At 41.8% G+C, this 16,637-nt stretch overlaps 1 protein-coding gene across 1 annotated transcript in view; it reads right to left on the bottom strand.

Annotated features, from left to right (window-relative positions):
• Nucleotides 1–657: 657 nt before the first annotated feature.
• tspan4a (tetraspanin 4a) overlaps nucleotides 658–16,637 on the bottom strand; it is a 581,238-nt gene continuing 565,258 nt past the window's right edge. Inside the window, exons 5-7 of the mRNA XM_041197728.1 lie at nucleotides 11,883–12,014; nucleotides 2,631–2,714; nucleotides 658–742 (exon numbers count right to left, since the gene is read on the bottom strand). Of these exons, the coding sequence (XP_041053662.1) occupies nucleotides 674–742; nucleotides 2,631–2,714; nucleotides 11,883–12,014 (285 nt within the window). The 3' untranslated portion in view covers nucleotides 658–673. The remainder of the gene's footprint in view (nucleotides 743–2,630; nucleotides 2,715–11,882; nucleotides 12,015–16,637) is intronic.

Genomic DNA, 16,637 nt, shown 5'->3' with positions numbered 1-16,637 from the left:
CTGAAGGAGATCACAGGAGCAAGCACCAGGCCAAATCAACGTAAGGAGTGATAACAGTATTACTGTTCCTGTCCCAGGTAAAACACACTGACAGCAGTATCCAAGTTACTTGTTGGTTTATATATTCAGTCAAATATGATCCTGCTGCCAAAGTTCAATTTTAATCCCTGAAGGATAATTTCCCTGCCCCATAATGGGGAAGTTGGTCTGTGTTTTCTACCACTTATTCCTCTTGTACAGCGAGTAATAGTTGGTGTCACAAATAGATTCTTTTGCCTGACTTACAGTTGCTTCTGGTCACTTCGTCTCCCAAACCCAACCCCTGTCTAACACCCAGCATCATTTTTCACAGTTATTCTTGCACAAGAATGACCCCTCTGAGGAAACCAATCCCACCTTTGTACAAGTTCTTCACCATAACTCAATTACACAGAAATCTTCAAGGTGATGAGCATTTTAAAAAGGTTGAACTACCGTGACTCCATTGGCTACTGCCCACTCTTCCCAACAACTGTTGAGTGGTAGAAGCAGAAAGAATCTAGAATATTTATTGATCAAGGGGAATCCATGTGGATATCAGGTCAGGAAGAATAACAATATGGAATAGGGGCACACACTGTAGCTATTCCCAGAAGTATGACTTGGAAAGAGCAGCAGGACAGGGAGTAAGTCACTAGGCATAGTAGGTGTCGGCTTTCACTGCGTTACAGTACAACGTCATGGCAAAGGTCAAACCCACCACCTGCAGAGAGTGAAACAACAAAAACAATGATCACACAATATCCGGAAGAATAGAACACAAAAAAGACCAAGGACAGATTTAGAGATTACAGTGCAGTATAAAGAGAGGGTGATAGAGATTACAGTGCAGTATAAAGAGAGGTTGATGTAGAGATTACAGTGCAGTATAAAGAGAGGGTATATAGAGATTACAGTGAAGTATAAAGAGAGGGTGATAGAGATTACAGTGAAGTATAAAGAGAGGGTGATATAGAGATTACAGTGCAGTATAAAGAGAGGGTGATATAGATATTACAGTGCAGTATAAAGAGAGGGTGATATAGATATTAAGACCATATAAAGAGCATATATCTGAGCAGAAGTAGACATTTTTTCCCATCACGTGTTTTCCACCATTCTATAAATTCATGGCATTTGTGTCTCAACTCCACAATCCTATATTATCTCCAATTCCCTCCTTAAATATATTTGTTTCCAGAAATCTGTTGATTTCTGTAACATACTCACTACCTGACTATCTGCACATTCCTGGAGTGATGTTTTCCAAAATTTGCCAACCATTTATGAAATGACATTTCTTCTGATTCAATCCTAATTGTCTGACCTTTATTGTGAGAGCATGACCCCTAGATCTGGAAACCCCAGCCAGGGGTAATATTCCCCCAGCACCTACACTGATGTCCCTTAAGACATTTGTATCTTTTAATGAGACCATCTCTCTTCTGATCTCCAGGCACTATAGGACAAGTCTATTCAATTTCTCTTCACTTCAATTATCAATCTAGTGAACCTATGTTTGGCTCTCTCCAAGGGAAGCCTATCCTTCCTTAGCTAGGGAGACCAGAACTGTACATACTACTCTTAACTGAAGTCTCACCAGGGCCATGCAGAATTAATGTTGTATTCTCATACTCCAATCCCTTTCTAATAAAGGTGAATGCATCATTTACTCTCCTTAGTGCTTTCTGTATCTGCTTGTTAACTTTGTGATTTGTGTACAAGAACACCCGGGTCCCCTTTAATAGTGACATCTTTCATGTCTCTCACCTTTTAAAAATATTCTGCATTTCTATTTTTCCTGCCAATGTAAATTCCTCTACACGTCTCCACACTTGCCTACTCACGTAATCTGCCTTACCCGTCTGCAGCCTCAGTATCCTCCTCACAGCTTACTTTCTCACCAACTTTGTTTCATCCGCAAACTTGGATACAACACACTCAGTCCTCTCATCTAAGTCATTCACATAGATTGTACTGATCCTTGTGATACTCTACTCACTGCAGTCTATCAACCCGAAATGTCCCGTTTACTCCTACTCTCTGATTTCTGTCCATTAACCAATCCTGAATTCATACTAATATATTTCCCCCAATCTTATGAGCTCTAATTTTATGTAATAACCTCTTGTGTGGCACCTTAATGAATGCATTTTGAAAATCCAAATAAACCACACCCATTGGTTTCCTTTTACCAACCCTACTAGTTACGACCTTAAAAAAAACTCAAACACTATTTCCCTTTCATAAAACCATGCTGATTCTGCCCAGTCATGTAATGATTTTCTGAATGCCCTGTTACCACCTCCCTAATAATAGATTCTCTCTTTTTCTTCACTATTACTTCATTCACCCTTCCTTCACTCAGTGAGGTGTTATCAAATCCCACTTGCCCCAGCAAGCGGGTATCATTCCAACTGGGCTTCAGGGGGCAATCTCCCTGGGTTTGGTTCTAGCCGCTGGTGGCAGATCATCAGCTGCAGATTTTCCAACCAGCCAATTTTGTTCTCACCAACTTCAACATGAGTGGAAACCTGGGAACCGGACTCCGGAGCAAGTGTCCTGAGCAGCAAATACTGGTTAACAAGAAAAGGAGCACATCGCAGCCTTACCTGGACCAGGGCTGAGCAAAGTGTGAAGGTTCCCACAGCCAGAAGGTTGTCCTGAAGCCACGTCTTGACTTTTTCATAGCAGGCCTGTTGAAAAGAGGACACAGCTACCCGTCACTTTCAGACTCTAGTGAGGAGACATGTCTTCAGTCTATGGCTTGGTAACCCTGCGGGTTAAAGCTAAGTTCAGGGATGGTGCAGATAAAGTCCCCAAGTTAGATCCCCAATTGATCTAAGCCACAGCCAGAGCCAATGAACTCAGGGGCCTGGGTGAAGGGAGAGAAAGAAAATGAGCATTTGATCACTATCCACCAACCCTTCCCAATCCTTTCAAATGGTTAGCATCTGCCAAACAACTTCCTCTGTGCTGTAAGCTTCTAGAATTCTAACAAAATAAACAGCCTGCAGCTCAATGTCGTGTGAGGGCCAGCCTCTGATTCTCCACACAATTAAATCAGCCACGTCGCTCGCTGTCTAACTCACACGTGAATAATGATCAACTCAGCGAGGGTGACTAGCAGCTGAGACCCAGATCTCAGAGACCCAGATCTCAGAGACCCAGATCTCAGAGACCCAGATCTCAGAGACCCAGATCTCAGAGACCCAGATCTCAGAGACCCAGATCTCAGAGACCCAGATCTCAGAGACCCAGATCTCAGAGACCCAGATCTCAGAGACAGCTTTAAATCCTTGCCTTCACAATGGGGAGGGGCAAACAGTTCTCAAACTTAGGATATTTACAGCATCTGTCGCTGTCTTCGTTACAATCCTGTTATCTTGCTGAGAGCAACTCGCATTTATGTAACACCATTAACACTGTAAAATGTGCCAGCACATTTCCCAGCAGTATTTTTAAACAAGATTTGACGCCGAGCCAGATAAGGAGATTTCATATCAGGTGGCAGGTCTTAACAAGTGTCTTAAAGGAGGAAAGTGAGATAGAGAGGCAGAGAGATTTAGGGAGGGAATTTCAGAATTCCAGGCCCAAGCAGCTGAAGTAAGGGGCCTCGAGTGATGGAGCAATTAAAATCAGAGAAAGCAGAGGGTAGGACTGGAGGAGTTTCCAGTGATAGGGAGAGGCTAGGCCATGGAGAGATTGGAAAGCAAGAAGGAGAATTTTAAAATTGAGGTTTTGCTGGATTGGAAACAAATGTAGGTCAATGAGCCTGGGGGTGATAGGTTAACAGAATGTGGTGTGTGTGTTGGATACTGAAGAGCCTTTTAATCTCACACATGTACTTTTGTAGTAAGTCTTAAACTGTTTCGGTGGCTGTTGAATCAGGGTCCAATAAACCTGTGTGTGTGCGTGTGTGTGTACACATGTGTTTGTGTGGGGTTCCCTGAGAGCTGGATAGATGCCTAGATTTGTCCAAGTTCAGAAATGTAGCTGTGCATATTGGATATTGGACTTGGAACTGCCCAGTTAAATTCCTTGTTTGTAGTTGATAGCTGGATGCATTAGGAACCAGTAGAACCTTTGAGCTAATTGCTTGGTAATCATGCTGGACTGACCATTTATTCACTGCACCTTCATTCATTATTTATCTCTCTCTCTTTTTTCCTTCAGAGTTTGTACATCATTCAGCTCTTTACTTTTACTGCGACAAGAACAATTACATTTCTATACAGCCTTTATTATAGTCAACTTTCACAAAGGCCTTCACAAAAATGTTATCTGAAAAATTAAACATTGACCTGAAAAACAGGAGATATTAAGAGGGCTGATGAAAAGTTGGTCAAAGAGTTGGTTTTTAAAGGGCTTAAAGAAGGAGACAGAGATGGAGGGGGAAGGAGTTTCAGGGAAAGAATACCTGAGGGTGGGACCTGGGTGACAGAAGCTACAGCCACCAACAAGGGCAGAAAGAAAAGGGGCAGGCACAAGTGGCCAGAACGAGAGGAAAAGGGTGTTTTTTTGGTGGGGAGCAGGGGTCATGAAGGGACTTAAACACAAGGATGAGAATGTTAAAATTAAGGCATTGCTGCACTGGGAGCCAAAATCATCAAGCATGAAGGTGAAGTGTGAACAGGACTTGATGTGTGATAGGGGACAGGCAGCAGAATTTGGAATATATGTGGGCCAAAGACAATGGTTTCAGTCTTCCAAATGTTGAGTTCGAGTTAATTGCAGTTCACCCAGCACTAAAAGTCAGACAAATCAGAGGCAGTGGAGGGTTCAAAACGAGGTTGTGGTGGAGTATAAATGTGGAAGCTAGGCCTATCTTACATAGAATGCAGCTGAAGGACAACATGTAGATGAGAAAGAAGGGGCCAAGGATAGAATCTTGAGGGACCTCCAGAGGTTACAGGTAGAGAAGCCATTGCAAGTGATTCTCTGGCCATTGCTGGATATACAAGAATGGAATAATCACAGAATTGTTACGGTGCAGGAGGCCATTCGGCCCTTCATGTTTACACCAGCTCTCTGAATATTTCATGTTCCTGCCTTCTCCCCGTAAGTCTGCACATTCTTGCTTTTCAGATAGTAGTCTAATCACCTCTTCAACGCCTCGATTGAATCTGCTTCCATCACACTCTCAGGCAGTGCATTCCAGACCCTAATTACTCGCTGTATGAAAGTTTTACCTCATGTCACCTGTGCTCCTTTTGCGAATTACTTTAAATCTGTGCTCTCTTGTTTTCAATTCTTTCAAGAGTGGGAACAGTTTCTCCCTATCTACTCTGTCCAGACGCCTCATGATTTTGAACACATCCATCAAATCTCCTCTCAATCTTCTTTTCTCCAAGGAGAACAACTTCTCCAATCCATCTTCATAACTGAAGTTCCCCATCCCTGAAATCATGCTCCTGAAATCTTTTCTGCACTCTCTTCAATGTCTTTACATCCTTCTTAAAGTGCAACTCCCAGAACTGGACACAATACGCCAGCTGAGGCTGAACTAGTGTCATATATAAATTTAGCATAACCTCCCTGCTCTTGTACTCTATGCCCCTACTAATAAAGTCCAGGAAACAGTATGCTTTATTAACTGCCCTCTCCACCTGTCCTGTCACCTTTAATAAATTATGCACATATACACCCAAGTCCCTCTACTCCTGCACCCTCCTTAGGGTTGTATCCTTTATTTCATATTGTCTCTCCATGTTTTTCCTACCAAAATGTACCACTTCACATTTCTCATGAATGTCACCTGCCCACTCCACCAACCTGTCTTTGTCTTTCGAAGTTCTACACTATCCTTCTCACAGTTTACAATGCTATGAAGTTTTGTATCATTTGCAAATTTTGAAATTGTTCCCTGTACACCAAGATCTAGATCATTAATAGATATCAGGAAAAGCAAGGGTTCCAACACAGGCTCCTGGGAAACTCACTACAAACAATTCAGTTTGATTAACATCCGTTAACCATAACTCTGCTTCCTGTCACTCAGCCAAGTTTGTATTCCTACGGTCCTTTTTATTCCATGAGCTATAACTTTTCTCACAAATCTGTTGTGTGGCACTGTATCAAATGCCTTTTGGAAGTCCATGTACACCATATCAACAACATCACCCTCATCAATCCTCTCTGTTCCAAATACTCCAGTAAGTTAGTTAAACATGATTTTCCCTTAAGAAATCTATGCTGGCTTTCCTTAATTAACACACATTTGTTCATGTGACTATTAATTCTGTCCCGAATTACCTAAATTATTGTTGCTAGAAGTGACCCTAACACTGAAGTTAAAATACCAGATCTGTAGTTGCTGGGCTTATCTTTACACCCTTTTTTTAAATAAGGGCATGACATCTGCAATTCTCTGGCACCAGCCCATGTCCCAACCAGCTGGGCAATGGATAGGAAGTGTTGGTGAAGGAGGTCGACCATGTCAAAGGTTGCAGACAGGTTGAGAAGGTTAAGGATGGAAAGTTTACCTTTGTCACAGTCACATAGGATGCCATTTGTGTCTTTGATATGAGCAGTTTCAGTACTATGGAGGGATGGAAGTCTGATTGGAGGGATTCATACATGGAGTTCTGGGAAAAATGGGCATGAGTTTAGATGGTGACAATGTGTTCGAGGACTTGAGGGAAAAGGGAAATTTATGACAGTTGTTGGTAAAGGCTGAGCTGTTTAAATCCCAGGGCTGAGCTGTATCTAATTGAACAACTGTCATAACCTATATTTTCAATTGGTATGTTTGAAATGCAGCTCTGAATTCAGGAGTAAGACCACCGAGCCTCGATAGGTTCTTTATATAAAACTAAATTAAACATTTAATAATACAAGAAAAATTGTAAGCACATATATACTTCTACAAAATTACTGCTATAATCACTACAAAAATCCTCTAATTAATCAGACTCTCAGACCCCCGTTAAAGCAACAGTAAAACACAGATTTAAACAGACCCCAGACAAAGCACATTTGACCTTAGAAATTCAAAATGAGGTTCCTTACAGACACAGATGCAGGTGTACAGGCTGCTTAGATCTTAAATGTCTCTGCATTACACACACAAACTCCTTTCTGTTTACACTTAGCTTCCCCTTTGAAAGTAAATTTTCCATTGTATTACTGGGTTTTTTAATTTTACTTCTCCTAACAATAACCTTTTCATTCCAGTAATTTTATTAGTAATATAAACACATTGCTTGGCATCTTCTAGCTAGGTTCAAGATTTTACCCATTCTTTTGAATGGTTTATTTACACTTTACCCTCTTCTTCTTACATTTATCTAATTGACATCTCAAAACTACTATACATCAGAGCACCCAGGCTAATTGGCTTTAATCTAATTAAGGCACACATAGACACAGACCCTACTACATTTCCAATTGAACAATAATTTCTAATAACATTATAGACATTAATATCTATTCATGACAGGGAGGTTGAAGATGGGGTTGTAGGGTGCAAAGACAGAAGATTCAAGGGTTGGTTATCTGAGGAATGGTTATGATGATGCAGGTTTTGAAAGTGAATGATTGTACCTGGTATGAGAAAAGTGATCACAATATCAGTAGAATGGGCTCAGAAACATCAAGTCATGTGGTCATCAATTTAGTGGAAATGGAGAAATCATGAGGAGTGAATATAGGAGAACAAGTAACAAAAGTTATGAGATCTGGGAAAGATAAGGGGAGATGGATTTGATCAGGATAACATAATGGCAGCAGGAAAAAGGGAATGCAGTTAACAGAAAGACAAAAATAGAATCCATATGGATCAAGATAAAAGTTGATAAACAATCAATCACACTACCAGATGTAGTCAACAAAATCATCGAATAGTGGAAGGGAGGTGGAAGAAGAAATATGTAGACAAATTAGAGAATTGAGTAAAAAATATTGAATAATAATCACGGGCAACTTCAACCATAACCTTGATATTAATTGAACAGAAGAGGTAGGTAAAGAGGATATGATAATGGAGTTCCTATATTGTGTACAGGACTCCTTTTTACATATTGGGTTAGATAGCCCAACTAGGGATGATTCACTATTGGACCTAATAATAGAGAATGAACCAGAGCTGATAAGAGAGCTAAAAATAGGGAAATATCTAAGCAATAGTGACCATAATTTAATATGCTTTAAGGTGGTGATAGAGAAGGACAAAAGTATGACAAAAACAAGTTAATAGATTGGAGAAAAGCTGATTTTGAGGCGCTGAAAATAGAACTTGAGAAAATAAAATGGGCAATTACATTGGGAAACAATAATGTAGAACAACAATGGGAAGCAGTTAAACCTGTGTGTTCAGAGTGTAGGGAGAGGACAGAACGTGTCCAGGGAATTCTACACCAACCAGCTTAACATCATTGATAGGAAAGATGATGTGATCCTTACTACAGGAGAGAATAGAAGAACATCCCAAAATGAGAAACATCATGAATAGTCAGCATGGATTTCAAAAGAGAAAATCTTGCTAGACCAACCTGATTGAATTTTTTCAGGGACAGAGAGTAGATAATGGTAATGTAATAGATGTAATTAATCTGGGCTTTCAAAAGGCCTTTGATAAGGTGGCCCAGAATAGATTAATGAATAGTCGTTTGATAGTACAGAACTTGAGTATTGCTGAAAAAAGAGAGACATGTCTAAGCTTTTCATCTTGCACTCATCAGGACACTCACAAGAAGACCAAGGGGGAAAACAACAATTTATGTGAAGAGTGTGCTGAATGGTTAGCAAGTGGCATTGCCATGTAAAATGCACCACTGATGGTGGCTGACAGTTAACTGCCAAGCATTGTTTGAAATTTAAACCACGCAGCTTGACACTGATTGGTCAAGGCATTGCCCTGAGGAATGAACCAGTGAATGGCTGTCACTTATTTTGTTTAGCTGAAACAAACACAAAGTACGTGCATGTTCTTTCTGTCTGCAAAGAACAGGGTCCTGTGTATTAATATATATAGTTTCCAGCACACACAAATGTGCCACACTGCAGTCCAAGTGACAACCTGAAATTGGTTGTCAGCATAATTCTTAATACACTGAGGATTATTTAGCAAATGTTGTCCAATTGTGGAATCACATCTAATGTTGGACACTATGTTTTGAGTTTTGCAAGCATGGGCTGGTTGGGTCAGGTCTGTACCTTGCCCATTTTGAACAGCGGCTGGGACATGTTGTTTGATACAATCCGCCAGTCATATATACCTAGCATCACACTGGCACTGAAATTCATATACCACATTACTCATTTGTATGATAGGCAGAATGTCTTTTTGACTTGACAGCAGAATCCTGTTAGTGGTGAATACCACTCATGTTGCTACTGCATAGGAGCAGCATGAAACAGCTAGCTTCACCTGTTGCTCAAATTTTTGAGATACCTTACCCTTCCAGGGTAATCTGAGGTAGACTGGGTACTTTTCAGAACCAAAAGTGACAGCCTTAGGCCCATTCATGAGTTTGCGTGATATATAGTGTGAAATGATCTTATTGGGAATAACCATTATCTTGCAGGATACCTTTGATACACCTTATTTCAGCACCAAGCTTGCATGGTGAGCAAATGGCTTGGGCCCTATTTACAAGGTTGCCAATGAGACCAATTTTATAGTGTGTGGAACTGTAAGAATCCCAACGTGTATATTGACCAGTGAAGGCAGGCTTGCAGCAGACCATGGTAGAGAACCCCCTGGCAGATTTCTCAACTAGTATGTCAAGGAAGGGGAATTTATTTGGCTGCTCCATTTCATAGGTGAATTTGAGTGCAGGATGGAGCCCATTAAGACACGTAAGGAAATTGTTACACGCAGCTGCAGATTTATATATAGTGAATGTTCTCATCCATGTATTGGAAATATGTGAGGGGTAGGAGGTTAGGTCATTCCATCGAAGACACATTCCACATGGAACCCAACAAAGATGTTTGCGAGAGCTGGGTATAGAGGGGATCCCATGGCAATACAATCTATTTGGGCATACATGGTGTCATTAAAACTGAACTCAATTGCGAGAGTTGCTGAGTTCATAATTTCAGTGAATACTGATTCACACAATGGTGGCAGATCTAGATCACCACAATATAATGCTGAAGTGTAAATATCTATGGATTCCTTAAGTGAAACATTATGAATATGCTAGCAATGTTAAATAAGCACATGGACACAGCATTGCTATTGAAATGTGAGTCCTGTATGGCCTTCGCAAATGTGAGGGAATCCTTCATCATGTAAGTGGAAAACTTGCTCAAAACTGGTTGTAATAATTCGCCCAATGATTTGGCCAATTCATGTGGTGCAGAACAGTTCATGGCTAAGATAGGGCTTAAAGGGACATCACGTTCGTGTGTCTTGAGCAAGCCATACACGCACGGATATAGCGTACCATGAGGATGAACCCTGTCATATATATCATATGGTCACTCATCGCTCTTACACAAGTCCAGCAAGGGTTTTTTAGCTTATTTTCAAAAAGGACTGTCTGATCATGTTGAGTGGCAGGTCCAATGGATAGGTATTTGGACCTGTCATTAAGAATGGTGTGCATTTTGTTGATAAAGCCATCTTTGTTAAGGAGGACTATTCCCAACCCTTTGTCAGGTTTACTGATGTGTATGTCCAGGTTGGTCTTAAGTCTTCACAACACTGTCAGATATCCACGTTGTATGTGAAAGTTGGACAGGTCGTTCGGAGTCACGCAATATGTGTGCGCTAGATCAGCTAGGCACGCTTTCAAGAATTCAGCATCTTCAGTGGACGCTGGTTTGTGGTGGGATGGTTGAAAGTAGGGAAGTTCAAACTAAGCTATACCATATAAATTGTTGGTTTCCTCCTTATATTGTGAGTGTCCTGATGAGTGCAAGATGAAAAACTTCCACATGTCTCTTTTTTCAGCAATAGATTAATGAATAAAGTCAGAAAATATGGAGTCAGGGGACAAGTAGCAGAATGGATTGCTTCAGAGAGTGAGAGTAAAGGGTAGTTATTTAAAAGGTGGGAGGTTGTGTTCTACAAGAATCAGTGCTGGGAACACTGCTGTTCACAATTTACTTTAATAAATTGGACTTCACTGTCACTGGGTCAAAATCCTGGAACACCCTCCCTAACAACACTGTGGGTATACCTACACCACATGGACTGCAGAGTTCACACCACCTTCTCAAGAGCAATTAGGGATGGGCAATAAATGCTGGCCTAGTCAGCGAAGCCCACATCCCATGAATGAATAAAAAAGGAACCATGGAAGCAAAAACACAATTTCTAAAATTGTGGATGACACCAAATTGGGGCAGGTGGTGAGGGTGTGGGAAGTGGGAAAAGGGACCAAATTCAGAGGGTGGGTGTTAGTCAATACTGAGGAAAATCGCAAAAACTTACAGGAGGACATTACTAAACTTGTGAAATGAGCAAATAATTGTCAAATGAAGTTCGACACAGGTAAACATGAGGTAGTACAGTTTAGGTGCAGAATGGGGAGGTCACTTATTACTTGGAAGGTGAGTCTGGATGGGGTGGAGGGATAAAGAGATCTCTGGGTACAAACATCAATCACAAAAAGATGCACCACAGGTTAGCAAGACCATAAAAAAGAGGAACCCAAGCACTAGGATTTATGACTAGAGGGATAGAATTGAAGAGTAGGGAAGTTCCTCTAAAACTGTACGAACATTGATTAGAACACACTTGGAGAATTGCGTGCAGTTCTGGTCACCATATTATAAAAAGGATATAGAGGCACTGGAGAGGGTGCCATCTGGGATTGTTGGGTTTGACTCCTTGCACCCTTTACCAACTGGAGCATCTGAGAGCTGTTACCCACACAGAGCCCACAGGTGACAGTGATCTGGGTACTTACGTCTTTCCACCACGTGTCTGGAGAATGTAGACCACAGCTCACACTGTATTCCAGGCAGCACGAGTCTGGCACTTGAGTGGTGTTGAAGGCCTCAAACCAGTCGGTGTAGTTTGAAACTCCGCAGCACCTGAACTAGAACAGCCAAATGTAAAACACGTCAGGGCAGTTCACAGAACATGGCTTTCACCACTAACCCTTCATCAACCTCATCCACTTCCATCCTTCTCAGAAACATCAACATGGACAGCATGGGCCCAAGGACTTCTGTCAGCGCAGTTCTCTACAACATATGCCTCTGAGCATAGCCCTACCCCATACCTCTCTCCCAGTCTACATTTCATTTCCTGGAATATTTACTCACATTGACCCTAACCTAAAAAGGCACTTACACCCACCTTTCCAATTATCATCTTATTACCGATGTGTCAGCCAACTGGAGTCAGGTAGTGTGTGAAGGAGGTGATTGTTATAATTCAGAAAGCCAGTTGGTGAAGGACAGAACTGGAGCCAAACTTTTCTTACTCTTACATTTATTTACAGAGTGAAACATTACAAGCACACACTTCCTAACTCAGCCACACCACAGTTTCAATAAGCATTTCTTTATATGTGCTCAAGTGAACCCCCTCCCCCCAAGTTAGTGCCCTCTACCTGCATCTAATTAAACACAATTAATATACAATTAACAGTGATTGGCCTGAAGAGGGGTTGGGAGAGTGGGTAGCTTTGAGGAACCTCTGAATGAATGGATAGTTAAGAGACTGAGCTGGGAACTGCAGCACAGGTTGAAATGGAAATCAATCAACCATGAATATAACTTACAGCCTTTAAAGCCTTCACAAGCTGTTATGATATCCCAGGAAATGACTCCATTCAGTGAAGTATTCTTGTCTCTGAGTTAGAAGGTTGTGGGTTCAAGTCCCACTCCAGGGCAGGGATTTTCCAGCTCCATTGTGGTGGGACCCACTGTGGGAGGTTTGGTGGCTCAGCCAAAAGTCCACTGACTTTCGGCAGGACCAGGTGATCCTGGTGACGAGCGGGGCTGGAAAATCCCACCTCAGGAATTGAGCAAAAAAATCTAGGCTGACACTTAGCTGCAATACTGAGGGAGTGCTGCACTGTTGGAGGTGGCGTCTTTCAGATGAAACTTTAAACCAAGGCCTCAGTTGCCCACCACCATCACACAATAGCAGCAGTGTGTACCATCTACAAGATGCACTGCAGATATTCACCAAGGTTCCTTCAACAGCACCTTCCAAACCCACAACCATTACCACCTAGAAGGACAAGGGCAGCAGATAGATGGGAACACCACCACCTGGAAGTTCCCCTCCAAGTCACTCACCATCCTGACTTGGAAATATATCACCTTTCCTTCACTGTCACTGGGTCAAAATCCTGGAACTCCCTTCCTAACAGTACTGTGGATGTACCTACACCACGTGGACTGCAGCAGTTCAAGAAGGCAGCTGACCACTACCTTCTCAAGGGAAACTAAAGATGGGCAATAAATGCTGGCCCAGCCAGCGAAGCCCACATCCCATGAGCGAATATAAAAAAAGGTAGACATTAGAGATCCCATGTGTCTAATTTGAAGAAGAGCAAAAACAGATTATCTGGCCATTAATCCATTGCTGTTTGTGGGAGTTTTCTGTGTGTAAATTGGCTGTCTCATTTTCTACATTATAACAGTGACTACACTTCAAGAAGTAGTTCACTAACTATAGTGCTTTGCAACATATTGAGGTTGTGAAAGACATCTTTCTTTCTTTCAATGTGCATATTCAAGGAACTCTGTAGTATAATAGGTTAATAGAATAGTTATGGTAATGAGTTAGTGATGCAGAGCATGATGTAACAGTGACATCAACAGTCATGTGCTAGAGACTCTGTAGAGCTGATGGAAGATTCTGTACTCAAGAGAGACATACCTATTCTGTAACCTATCTTGCATACAGTGTTAACAAATCCGTTTGTGGTAACTACCTGAGTCAAGACTACAAATACTCAAGCTAAGATAGACCAAACAAGAAGTGTATGAAACATGGCAGCAGCTGTGGTGATACCAATCTAAAAAAGAGTTGGTGCCCCTCACAAAACACCCATGACAGGAAACTGGAAGAAAACCTGCCTTGAAGCAAGGGTCTGCAAACATATGTAAGAAGGAGGCAACCAGAAAGTAGTAGTGATGTCAGTGCCAGGTGAGCAGTCACTGCCCCTACCCCCCACCTGTTCTAAATCTCGAGGGCCCTGCAGATACACCAAAAATGGGATTTATGGAAGAAATATTTCCTCCGGTATTGAGCAGCATCCGGTCTGCATGCTGAACGACAGAAGCACCAGGTTAGGTCATTCCTTTACTCCATGGGGCTGGCCACCGATGATGTCCTCTTGAGACGGGGGTAGAAGACTCCATAGAGTTTGAAACTGCCCTAAAAGCCTTCAACACGTAGCTTAGTCTGAAATAAAACCTCACGATTGAGTGAGTGCGATTTAATTGGAGATCCCAAAGACAAGAGGAATCTATCAAATTATTTCTTATTGACCTATATTGCTGAGCCAGTTCCTGAGGGCATAGTACATTGAAAAATGAACTTATTCATGATTGAATTGTTGTCTGAGTCCGTGATGCAAAGCTGTTGGGCTTTTCACAGATGAAAGATGACCTCACCCTTGACCAAGTGGTTCAGTATGCCAGACAGGCAGAACTCAGAGAGTTAAATTGGGCTATAATCCATGCGACACCGGGGCTGTAGATGACTCCATTAGCTGGGTAGGCCCAAGGGTTGCAGCCCCACCCACTCAAAGGGCCGCCATAATGGAAATAATGACAGACACAAAGTTATAGAGTTCCTGGGAGAAATAACTGGTCATGATAAAGTGGAAGTTAAAGGCTTTAACCCTGACTTTAAAATTGATGCTGGAGCTGACGATACAATACCAGCTGATCATCTGGATTAGCTCTAAACAATACCCCTCTATCCATCAGACATTAAATTGTAATGTCCAGGTGAGACGAATCTTCCAATAAAGGGTAGGCTATTCACTGCCCTTTGCTACAAGGGACAACAGATTGCTGAGACCCTCTATGTTGTCTACAACCAAAGCAAATCGTTAATGAGAGGAGATGTCTGCATATAGCCGGGCATTGTGGAAAAAGCAGATGACGACCTACAGCGGGACAACTTTCATGGAGGAATTTCTGAAGTCATGTGTAGGACTGGTAGATTTTTATCCGACAAAGGCTGGTGAGGTTTATTCATTGAGCGATGGTTCACTCTTCATCACAAAGACACCATCCACTAGACACTGGGCAAAGATTGAGAATGTGGATCTCTCAGTTCTTATTGAAGCTAGGCTGGAGGATGCGGACACAGAAGACAATGCAGCTGATGGTGGTCATCCACAAGAAGACTGGGCTGGCTCATTCCTGTAGAAGGTCAGTTGGTAAGTATAGGCCTTTCCAGATCAGCCGATTGTTAAGTGACAGATGAGATATTATATTATATTATATTATATTATACTGTAGTAAACACTTTATATAAATTTTAAGGAACGTCTGTTCAGTGCAGTTCAGCCATGTGGAATGTGCATCCTGTGGGATGTTGGAAGTTGTGCAGGCAAAATGTGCCTAGATGACATCTGCAGGAATTGTCAGCAGCTGCAGAAACCTGAGCTGCACTTTACAGTCTTCCAGACTGAATATTGAGTTCAATAATTTTAGATCATGAACTCTCTCCTCCATCCTCACCCCCTTTCCGATTTTCCCCTTCCTTTTTGTTTTTTCCAATAATTTATATAGATTTTTCTTTTCCCACCTATTTCCATTATTTTTAAATGTATTTCCATCCATTGTTTTATCTCTAACTTTTAGCCTTTTTCGATTCCTTCATCCCACCCCACCCCCATCAGGGCTATCTGTACCTTGCTTGTCCTGCTTTCTACCCTTAATTAGCACATTCCTTTAGATAATAGCACCACCTTCAACACCTCTTTGTCCTTTTGCCTGTGACATCTTTTGGTTATCTCCACCTATCACTGGCCCTCTACCCAACACTTCTTGTCCCACCCACCCCCCCCCTCCCTTAAACCAGCTTATATTTCACCCCTTTTCTATTTTTACTTAGTTCTGTTGAAGAGTCATGTGGACTCGAAATGTTAACTGTGCTCCTCTCCACAGATGCTGCCAGACCTGCTGAGTTTTTCCAGGTATTTTTGTTTTTGTAAAAGAAAGAGTAGGGCTGATTAGGGATAAAAAAAAAAACGGGACTTGCATGTAGAGGATGGAGAAACAGTGGAGATATTAAATGAGTACTGTGCATTTGCCTTTACAAAGGAAAAAGCTGCTAGCCAGGCTGTGGGGAGAGAGGAGTTAACTGGTACACTAGAAGAACTTACAATTGAGAAGGAGGAGGTTTTAGAAAGGATATCTTTACTTAAAATTGATAAGGTATCAGGGTTGGATGAGATGGATCGAAGGGGACTGAGGGAAGTGAGAGTGGAAATTGCAGAGGCACTAGTGATAATCTTCAGTCTTCCTTCGACACAGGGAGGGGCCAGAGGACTGGAGAACTGCGAATGTTATATCCTTGTTCAAAAAGGGGTGTAAGGGTAAAGCCGGCAACTACAGAGCAAAAATATATATAAAAGCAAAAAACTGCGGATGCTGGAAATCCAAACCCAACACAGAAACAGAAATACCTGGAAAAACTCAGCAGGTCTGGTAGCATTGACGGAGGAGAGCACAGTTGACGT

The sequence above is a fragment of the Carcharodon carcharias genome, chromosome 10, assembly GCF_017639515.1.
Source record: "Carcharodon carcharias isolate sCarCar2 chromosome 10, sCarCar2.pri, whole genome shotgun sequence".
Taxonomy (NCBI): Eukaryota; Metazoa; Chordata; class Chondrichthyes; order Lamniformes; family Lamnidae; genus Carcharodon; species Carcharodon carcharias.
This window is presented reverse-complemented; position numbering and strand designations above follow the sequence as displayed.